At 39.6% G+C, this 11,451-nt stretch overlaps 1 protein-coding gene across 4 annotated transcripts in view; it reads left to right on the top strand.

The window, feature by feature from the left end:
• Nucleotides 1–11,451, top strand: part of CDC42BPA (CDC42 binding protein kinase alpha (DMPK-like)) — a 418,998-nt gene that overhangs the window by 213,556 nt on the left and 193,991 nt on the right. For all 4 annotated transcript variants that reach the window (XM_006897745.1, XM_006897747.1, XM_006897744.1 and 1 more), the window contains exon 6: nt 1,981–2,074. In XM_006897745.1, coding sequence (XP_006897807.1) covers nt 1,981–2,074 — 94 coding nt within the window. The remainder of the gene's footprint in view (nt 1–1,980; nt 2,075–11,451) is intronic.

An 11,451-nucleotide genomic window follows, 5' to 3' on the forward strand; every position in this document is an offset into this window, starting at 1 on the left:
TGAGCAAGAGCCTATGGTGATGAAGTAAGAAGTTCAAGCTGCTTTGAAGGAAATGTTGTACAATAGTTTACAAATATTTTTCTTGTTGTTTGTTTGTTTTCTTTAACTGATATATAAAGCTCCAGTGTTTCTTTAATCATTTATCCATTCATAGACACTTAGATTGTTTCCAGTTCTTTATTATTATAAATAATACCACTATGCATACGGGTGTGAATATGTCTGTGTGCATTGCAGCTCTTACTTCATTGCAATATATCTCTAGTGAGTTACCAGATCAAATTGTGTTTCTATTTCCAACCTTCTAAGGAAGCACCTTACTGCTTTCCATACTGGTTGCACCATTTTACATTACATAGAGTAGAGTTGAGTGTTTTGGTCTCTCCACATCATTGTCAGCATTTGCTGTCTTACTGACAGCTATTTTTGCTGGGGCAGAATCATCAAAGAAGATGTTCAGATGGCCAGCAAACACATGATTAAACATTCAGGATCACTAGCTAGTTTAAAGATACAAGTCATGAAATTTTCATTTGCTTGCTATGGGTGTGAAACCTGGAGAATGAGTAAGGAAAAAGAACTGCTGTCTTTGAATTGTAGTGTTAGAATATTGACTATCCCCTGGACAGCCGAAAGAACAAGCAGAACTATCTTGAAAGAAGTGAAGTCAGAGTACTCCTTAGAAGTAAGAAGAAGAAGAAGGAAAAAAAAGAAGTAAGAAGAGTGAGACTTCGTTTCACATAGTTTGGATTCATTATCTGGAGGGGTCAGTCTCTGGATAAGTATATTGTGCTGGGGACAGTTGAAGATCAGACAGGAGAAGACCCTCAATAAGATGGATTGACAGACTGGCTGAAGCAATGGGCTTACACACAGCAGAGATTTAGGATGGTGCAGGATGGGACAGACTTTTGTCCTGTTGAATATGAGGCCACTCTAAGAGGCAGGTGGCTTGAAGACATCTAACAACAGCCTTTGACTTACCCCTCAGAATCTTATTTACAAATCTTTTTATATATGATTTTGCCATAGTTGCAATAAAGTAAAACCTCATCGCTTTTGCGTGTTTTATTTGTTTGTTTTTGGTGTGGTTTTTTTTGCTTTTCAGTGACTAGATTTTCAAATGTCGATTGCCAACCCTTTCTAATGAGATGCTTCGAAGTCGATTCAAACCTTCATTCCTTGGATTAGTTCGTTCATAGTAACCAAAGTTGCCCCTATTTTGCAGTACTTTTCGTTAGTGAAATGCAAAAACTGTTAAAATTCACTTTGTAACTATGTTGTTGTTAATGTGCCATTGAATTGGAACTAACTCATATAGCTGACTGGTAGCAGCATTTCAAGACTGTAAATTGCACAAGAGAAGATTGTCTTATCTTTTTCCAGAGGAACAGCTGGTGGATTCAAACTGTGTGCCTTTGGGTTGGAAGCACAACTCCCTACCCACTAGGCCATCAGAACGTCCTTAATATATAGACCTGATTGTCTTGCAAGTCACAATTTTCTGAGAAGGGTCTGTGTTTGTGTGTAATTTATTAGGCAAAGCATGATTGTTTTTCAAATCTGTTTTGTGAAGCAGTTTCTTGTATTGCGACCTGGAGTGTTTGAGAATCAATTGATTTGTGTTATAATCAGGATTCAGGAAGTAGAATTCTTTTTCTTTGTCCACTTTTATAGGCCAGAGAATAGTTCCTTTTCTCGGTATCAGATACTTATGGCTCTTCATGCTTACTTATATCATAGTCACTTTAGAGGCTAAAAGAATATGGTAAGATTACTTTAAACTGAATGAATATTGTCACAACACATTTTATTTTCAAGAGGTTACTGATTCTGTGTTTGTTTAATAAAGTTCAAATATGAACTCAAGTCAAATCATTGTTCTTAAAGTAGTAATTTTAAAGCTAATACAGATTTTTCATACAGAAACATTATATTATACAACTAAAAGTGGAATATATTTTTTCTTTTTTTTTGCAGGGACATTAAACCTGACAATATATTGATGGATATGAATGGACATATTCGGTTAGCAGATTTTGGTTCTTGTCTGAAGCTGATGGAAGATGGAACGGTAAATCATGGGAAATCTTTAATTATTTTGTGCATAGGCATCCCCTTTGCTACTTACTTTTTGGTCTACTTTGTAAACCATCTGCTTATCCTATCATCCGTCCAGTTGTCTTTTTGTTATAATGCCTTCCATAAAGCAATTTAGGAATATTTTTTCAGAATAGCTCTGATGGCTTTATGGGAAGGAGCAGCACTTACCAACCCCAAAAGCACAGAATTCAAATACATTGGCTGCTTTGAGGATGAAAGATGAGTAATCTCCTACCATGCAGTTTAGAACATCTAAAAACCTGCTGGGGGCCAGGTATGAACCAGTTCCGCCTGGACAGCCCCTACACAGCAAAAATAGCAACAACATAAAGTTATCCAGTATTTCAGCTACTTATGCTACTGATTTTAAGATTACTACTATCTAGCCCCTTAGTTCTCTTATGGTTTCTATAGAGGTAAAGAAGATAAATCACACATTACAAATGAAAATGCACCTTGCCCCTCAGTTTTTCGTTTTCCCTCTGCGGTCTAGTTGTCTGGTGGTTGGCAGACGCCTTTCCTCAGGAAGTCCTAGATTGTTTCCATGTTACAGTCCCATTTGCTCAACTTCTGCTAGCTCTCCAGCCCCTCAGTTCCTTCTCTTCACTCACTGACAAGTTTATGTCCTCTCATTTGACTCCATTTTTCTTTGTGTTTCCTGTCAGTTTCCTGACGCCTATGAAGTAGTTTTCTTTGAAGTCTTTCTGGTGGCCTAGTGGAAAGAGATTGTCTTTCTAATCTAGCAGATGCTAGTTCGGATCCACCAGCAGATCCCTGGGAGAAAGATGGGCAGTCTCCACCCATGCAGTTTATAGCCTCTGAAATCCTGCCACGGGTCAGCGGCTCCGACCTGGCGGCACTGACTCATGTTGAGTTGCGGTGGGGTTGTGTGTGTATACCATATAAATGTGCTGCTGGTTTGATCAGAACTGACCCATAGCTAACCCTCCAATGGGTTTTCAGCAGCAGTAAGTCACATGGGAGGAGATTACTCATCTTTCTCCCATGGAGCAGCTGATGAACTTGAACTACTTGCTTTGGGGATTGCAGAGCAGCTTCTTACCAGTAGTTGCTCAGAGCTCCCTCTGTGTGTATGTGTCTTAGTTTGATTGGTAGAAGCTTTTTTGGAAATTATTTTAGTAAATACATTTGAGAAGCAATGGAAATGCCTCATTTCTCTCTTCTGAGAACTTATCACAAGGTCTTCATTTCTCACTGCCTTTGAATTGGGTCTAGCTCATAGCCCTTCCATCAGGCTTCTAAGGCTGTATATGTGCTGTGAGGAGGCTACCCTGTTTATTTCAGAGGCACTGGTGGATTTGAACCACCATGGAAACTCAGCTTTTGGGTTGACTGTGCAACTTCCTATGAACTATGCCACCAGAGCTCCCCATCCTGAGAGCTGTTGTTACTTTAGGTGTCATTGAGTTAGCACTGACTCATAGCTAATCCTCCAGCAGGTTTTCAAAGGCTGTTAACTTCACGGAAGATTGCCCATCTTTCTTCCAAGAAGCAAGTGGTGGATTTGAACAGTGTTTCTTTGGGTTAGCAGCACATCTCTTTATTCACTGGCCCACTAGAGTTCCCTCATCCATTCTGAAACTAGTTTCTTTAAGAACTATGCAACTTTGGCCTCTATGCAATGATGGGAGAGATTAATTGGAATTAAGTTACTTCTCTCATTAAAAGCAACTATAAAACTTGTTATAATTTTGTAACAAGCAGTAGACAATACAGCACTGTGATTCATTGACAGAGAAATCTGTTCATGAGCTGTGTCTAACAGTGGCCCAAGATTAGGATTGTTTCTTCATTGAGGCTCAGCTTTCTAAAGTTACAGCAGAATAAACAAGCCCCCAGTGCTGAAGAGGAAGAGATTAGAATTTGGGCCAGCTGAAGTAGCCATAAATAAAGTCAGTATGGAGTCTGCCTTAATCATTTTTGAAAAGGGCATTGCTTATAGGTTAAAAAAAATATTTGAAAAAAAATACCCAGCGACCTCTGATCAGAAACCATGGAGTGGTTTCTTTAAAGTTCTGAAATAGATACAACCCTGAGAATTCAATATCAAGCATATATATCTTCCATATTTGAGTATGAATTATGGATACTTTTGTTGTTGTTGTTGTTATGTGCCGTCGAGTCACTTGTGACTCATAGTGACACTATGTTCAACAGACCTAAACTCCGCTCTGTCCTGTGCCAATCGCACCGTCTCCAATACACCCATCCCAATTACCCCAGTCACTGAATCAGTACACTTCATAGAGGGCCTTCCCCTCCTACACTGTCCCTCCACCCTCCCAAGCATGATGTTCCTCTCCAAGGACCGGTCTCTCCTTACAACGTGTCCAAAGTGTGTCAGACAAAGCCTCAGAATCCTTGCCTCCAAGGAGCTGCCTGGTTTGACCCTTTCCAGGATGAATCTGTTTGTTTTCCTAGCAGTCCATGGTACCCTCAATAGATAAATAAATATTGAGAGCTTTATCTCCAGTAGAACTGAATCCTAGATAATGTCCTTCATTCTACAAGAAATGATACTATTCAGAAAGTTGGTGTGCAAACCCCATTACTTGAGTTGACGGTGCTACATGGTACCTTCCATCAAGGTTCAAGGCTTCTTCACAGGAGGACACTGTCCATCCTTCTGCCATGGAACACCTGGTAGGTCCGAACTGCTAACCTTTTAGTTAGCCTAGCAGATCTCACATTGTTGTTGTTGTTCAATGCCATCGAGGCGAGTCCGGCTCATAGCAACCCTGTAAAGAACAGCTCTGAACCCTGCCCTATCCTGTGCCATCCCCACCATCTCTGATACCCCGGAGCCCATTGTTGCAGTCACTGTGTCATTCTGTCTCCCTATGGGTCTTCCTTTCTTTAAGTGACCTTCAACCTTTCCAAGCATGGTGTCCCTTTCCAAGGATAAGCCTTCCTAGCATGTGTCATAGGAATAAATAAATAAATGTTGTTGTTGTTGCTGCTGCTGATTGCTTTCAAGTTGAACATGACTCGTAGGAACACTATGAATAAAAAGCCTGAAGCCTTTCTATAACTGTTGACATTAGAGACATGTTGTTTAGGAAGTGGATTTCTAAAAATAAAGAAAGAAATAGTACAAATAAAACAGTAAAGGGGAAAAGACTGTGTTTCTTGTTTTTTTGAAATTTATCTAAAGATATCTTAACAGTAGGATTTATAATATACTTAGAAGTAAAAATATATGACAGAGTCACACAAACAATGAGAGACAAATCTGTGGAGTTCTACTGCTATGGGATAGTTGCATATGTGGCATGAGATCGGAGGAATGCTCTGCTGATTTTGCTGCCTGGAGAAAACACGAATTGAACACAGGGAGGTCATGACATCTGTATGTAACATGAAGTGGGAAATGGGTAGTTAGTGGCAGCTATAACAAAGTAGAAGAATAGTGTGTTTTTCTGAGTGGATGAAAGAGGCTGAAGCCAGGGACACTGTGGCCACTGCCAGTGTTGAGACAAAGTCCCCAAGGACAGAGCTCCACCATGGAAAAACTCCAAAGAGGCTGACATTTACCACTCACACACCTCATCCTCAAGAGTCAAAGTTGAGGTCCTCTCCTGGAATCTGGGGCCCAGCCTTTCAGATCCTTGTGCATTTCAGAACACGATGAGTCTAAAATTTTTCCATATGAGTTTTCCCCAATAAAATTTATTTCTATAAACCTGCTGTGTCTCTACAATCATTTGTTTTTGTTTTACTTAATAAGATAATAATATTTTAACTTTGTTTCTAGCACATTACTTGGTGATTTCAAAGTGAATGGCCATACCAGCATATTAGTCCTTCTTGTTAAAAATTACAGTTAAAAAACTTTGTTTTAATTCCCTTTTTTTATTAAAGCAGTATATATTGGACAATTGGAAAGGTTCCAGGAGGTTGGGATGTTGGCCATGGACTTGATCCCCACTCCACCCCTGGAGGAGACCTTGGTCCTTCCTGGGATGAGGACCATAAGTTTGTCCTGCAGGGCTGGTCCCCGGTCTTCAGTGTCGTTGTAGCCGTGATGGTGCTCACTGTGAGCCACGGGCGCGTGACCTATGTTGAGGGCTCCTTCTCTGGTTACCTGGGCTTCTGGACTGTCAGAGGAATAAGTGCGCCAGTGTGGGCCAAGTCACGGTGCTCATCCACCTGGGCATGGGCTTCATGATGCTGGCTCTGGGAGGTATTTAACCCTCTTCCCCTGCATGGGCTTCTCCTTCTGGTCATCCTTCCGCCACCTCACCAAAACCGACCTCATCTTCAGCTTCCTCAGCATCAGCATTGCCCAACCCCAGGACTCCTGATTCTCCTCAGCCTGATGTTCTTCACAGTCAACTGTCACAGGCTGCATCCGAAGCCGAAAGTATCCTACATGGAACCATGTCCTACATGAACCGCTTGGGGATGTGGCCCAGGGGGAAGCCCACCAAGTGGCAGATGAGCTCCCGCCGAAGGGGTTCAAGGCACTGGTCTAGACAGCAGAGCATCAGTATAGTCGTCCAGACATCCCTGAACCTGGTCAGTGTAGCCAGCATGCAGAGGGGACCCCAAAAGGTCTCCTAGAATGTGAACTCTGCAGAAGAACCATGACTGGTCAGGGATCAGGTGCTGGGCCACACCCCCCTCAGCACATTCACATCTGGATACTGAGTGAATTAGGGCCCAGCACGCCTTTGAGACCCCACTCCTTGTAACCTGGACCATCTGCCCTAGAAACATTGTCCTGCCTACTGCATCCTCTCCCAGCTCCCACCCTGTGGAGCCTCCTGAACCCACCACCCCCATGGTCCTGCAACGCGAGGTCCTTCCACGTGGATGCACCCCTAGCCTTGCAGATCTGACTCCCTCTACATCCCAGCTTCTCACCTATAGGTTCCTCATGCACACGATGTGGGCTCTGCCAAGTGAACTGAACCCTGCCTGCACTTGGTAGAACTAGCTGTCTGCAGGACCAGCCACCCCCATGTGGGAGGCAGGCAGGCATCACTCTTAACTCCTTCCTGCTCCTTTCCTGGCTTCCGCTCTGCCCACAATTAAATGTGGGTGCCAGCCAATCTCAGACTTTGGACTCTGTCTCCCTCCTTCCACTCAGGTCAGAGTTGGGTGAACCACTCTGTGCACCTGCTGGACCCTTTGCCTCCACCTGTGTCTGGCCAGCACCCTCCTCCTCCACCCTGCCCTGACTACACACAGTTGGGTGGGGTGGGGGCTCCACTGGGCAAGTACATCTTAAGCTCCCTGGACCCCCACATGAATAAAGGCTACTGACAGCAGAAAACAACAAACAAAGAAAAAATCAGTATGTATTTTAGAAAGACTTGATAAAAACCAGCATTTTTGTTCACTCCAGTTATTCCAAATCCAAACTGCGACTCAGAAATATAGCACACCAATATTGGATTTCAAAATTAAATTGGAAGAAATCCAAGCCTACATGGAATCTTTTCGTTCTTTGGTGGAGAATATTGTTTTGCCACTTCTACATTTTCCTTTTATATCTTTTAATATAGTTAAAATTTTTTTACTTCAGTGGTACTACTCCTTGTATTTGTTCTTGGATTATGTTATTCTTTTCTATCAAAAATGACAACTTCTTTAAATGTGACGTTTAATAGCCTCTGCCTGTTCTTAGGAGCACAGTTGATTTTTGTGTGCCCGTCTTATCTCCAGCACTAGAGCTGATTTGAATTAGTTAGAATAGAGTGTAGGTTTTTCCAGGTTTACTGGGGTAGATGATTAGATAATCCACCAGTAGCAACCAGCTTTGTTTCTTTTTCTTTCCAATCCAAATATTTTGACTTCTCTTTGCATAGTTTATAACCTGTTTAACTGTGTCAGGTAGATGAAGTGATAGGGAGCATCTTTTCCTTATTTTTAACTTTAACAGTGTAGTTTCTATTGTTTCAAATTAAATATGATTGTGAATCCTTTATTAAGATACCGAAATTTTCCTGGATGTCTGATTTGCCAGGTTTTGTTGTGATTGTTGAATTTTTTGTTGTGGCTTGGCTTTTAAATAAAGTGAATATTTTTATCATTTATTGAGATGATGTTAGAGTATTTCTCCTCCCTCCTTTTAATCTGATGATAATCCAAAGATTTTTAATGTTAAACCATTTATTCTTCATGTAAACAGAAGTGACTTGAGTGTGTTGTTTGGTTAGGATATGTTTAAAATAACAAATTGATTGATACAATTTGTTGATATTTTATTTAGGAGTCTTACTTGAAATTGAAGTATACTTTTATTTTTCTCAAATCGTGCTGGTGTATTTTTTTTATTTGTATATGTTATTTTAACCCCACAAAATGAACTGGGGAGCTATTTTCCTTTCCCTTGACAATTTCGCCAAGAATAGTTTCTGTATGGGGTTACATAATTCGTAGTAGAATTTACTTTTTAAATCTTTTCAAGCATTGATGGGATTTTGTTGTTCTGTTTTCTTCAGTTGTTTTTGTGGGTAGATTTTATTCTATTGATTCAAATTTTTTAATGGTTATAGGTCTCTTTGGTTTTCTATTTCTTCCTGAGTCAGTTTTGGTAAGTTATATTTTTTTCTTTGAAATTGTCCACTTCCTCTTAGTTTTAAAGTTACATGTATAAAATTGTCCATACTACTCTTTTCCTTGTTTTTTTCTTTCTTTTAAAAAAAATTTGTTTCACATGTAGTTTGGCCCCTTTTTGTTCCCATTATTTGTGTTTCTCTTGTCTCTCATAAGTTTTGATATGGAATATTTTAATACTGTTGAATGTTAATATTTTTTAAATTAATCTAGGATAATCCTTAATCATCTAGAGTTATGCTTTTTAATTCTGATAGTATATTATTATTTAGTGGAGAATGCATATCTGATATCAGTGATTTTACATTAGTTGAGGTTTGTTTTGCGACTCTTTAGTGTGCTAATTTTATTATGTATTTAGCAAAAAAATAGGAATTTTCTCTTTTAGGCACAGATGTCTAAATATAAACTCATAAGATTAAATTCTTAATTTTGCTAGTAATTTTTTAAATAGTCTTACTGCTTTTCTTATCATGCAGATCTAGTACTTATTAGCTGCAATTACATTTTAAAAATACTTTCTGTGATGGTGGGTTTATGAATATCTTCTGTCTTTTTTCAGTCTCTGTTTTGACTGATGTCACTAGTTAACTTCCTTTCTTCAGTGTTCTTTTTAAAAATTCCTGGTTTATATTGATTGGTTTGCATGCAAAAGTCATATACATTGTGTTTCACACTTTCCTCCAGTTCAGTGTTCTTTTATCTGGTATATCTTTTCCATACCTTTACTCAAAATGTTTACTTGGCTCTACAATCAAAACTTTTCGTACCAGCTGCCAGGAAATAAAAAGACATATTGCATTGGGAAAGTCTGCTTTCAGGGACTGCTCCAGAGTACTGAATGGCAACAATGTCAGTCTGGAGACTAAGGTGTGCCTGATCCAGGCCACGGTCTTCACGATTACATGCTGTGCATCAGAAAGCTGGACAGTGACTAGGGATGATAGAAGGAGAATTGATGCCTTTAAGCTGTGGTGCTGGAGAAGAGTATTGAATAGATCACAGACTGCTAGAAGAACAGACAGTTTTGTCTTAGAGAGTGTTAAACCAGGTTGCTCCTTGGAGGCAAGGATTCTGAAGCTTCATATCACATACTTTGGACATGTTGCAAGGTGGGACCAGTCCTTAGAGAGGGACGTCATGCTTGACATGGTGGAGGGTCAGCACAGGAGAGGAAGACCCTTGATGAGATGGATTGGCTCATTGTCTGGGGTAATAGGGGTAGCTGTGTCAGAGACAATGAAGCTGTCTCAGGATAGAGCAAAATTCAGAGCTGTTATACATAGTGTCTCTATGAGTCACAAGTTACTTGATTGCACACAACAACATATTTTAGGTGTATCTCTTTTAAATGAACTATTGCTGAATTTTTTCTCTACTTTGGTTTTGTTATCCATTGTGATAAACCTATATATTCATAGACCAATTTATTCTATTTATGGATATTTTATTATTAATTTTTTTCTTTCATAGCTTAGACTGTTTTACTTATTTACATAAATAGGTGTTTCTTATTGGTTTGATTAAGTTTATTTAATATTTTTAAGTTTATTAAAAATCCATTTCTGATGTTCAAGTGATTATTAAAATGTTATTATTCACTTTTTACATATAGTATATATTTAGTTTCTTCACCATGTTGCCAATAAAATCAAGAAAGTTAAAACACTTTAGTCCTAATATTCCCCACAGCTAAGTGTGAATTCACACTTCTAGTCTCCTGAGTTATAAAAGAATGAACTGCTGTTTGTTAAAACCATCCACTTGTGGTAGTTCTGTTTTCAGCAGCACTAGAGAGTGGTCAAAGGCTCGTGCCATTCACTTTGTTACAGGGTGGTCCTAGGGTGTGACAGGACAGATTTTTCAGGTAATGTGTTAGTAAAATCTGCCAGCCACTCCCCTGGAGAAAGATGGGCAATCTCTTCTTGGGTGACGACAGCCTCTGGAAACCTGCTGAAAGGACACCTGTGAATCAGTTCTCGTGTCTGTGAGTTGAGTGATTAGTAAAGTCACATCATCAATCATTCTCTTTTTAAGGGTCTGGTAGTGCACTTCAGGGACCATCTGTCATATTTTACATGTACGTTTGACTACATTGAAAAAAGACCCTTTAACAGTAGCTTATGATATTTTGCCCCTGTGAGATTGCAAAGACAAGACATACTGTTATTAGGATATAGGCCCAAAGTCAGGCCCAAGGTTCAAGGGGAAATGCAGCTTTTAAAAACCCACCATGGAGTCAGGACTTCAGAATGGCATCAAGCTGATGCCTTTAGACTACCCTCTTTATACACAAGTAAACTGCCTCTGATTCTAGACTTTCAAATTCTCTTTTTAAGATGTTTGCCTTTGATGCTTTACAGCTTCACTACAATCTGTGCACATGAGTGGATTTGTTTTTATTTATTCTCAGGACTCAGTACCTTTCCTACATCCAAGAATTAATGTTTGACCTATCTTTTAAAAAGAGTGTTTTTTAAAAAAAATTACTATTAATTTCAGTGAAAATTTACAGAGACTTTGGATTTCCATTCATTCATTCATTCATTCATTCATTCATTGTTGCACTTTTCTTGCCTCCCAAACCCTCCCCCTGCCCCAGTACACTCTTCTCTTTGAAAAGTAAAAGAACAGTTCTTTCATTGTTTTACAAACCCTCCCCCAGGTCCACTCCACTATACAGCCTTCGCTCTGGACTCCTGTCATGACAAAAATACCTAATCACATATCCCTTTTAAACAGTTTTCTCCCTCATCTGTTTCA

This window comes from Elephantulus edwardii, unplaced genomic scaffold (genome assembly GCF_000299155.1).
Source record: "Elephantulus edwardii isolate Elephantulus edwardi_28Jun2011 unplaced genomic scaffold, EleEdw1.0 scaffold00214, whole genome shotgun sequence".
Classification (NCBI taxonomy): Eukaryota; Metazoa; Chordata; class Mammalia; order Macroscelidea; family Macroscelididae; genus Elephantulus; species Elephantulus edwardii.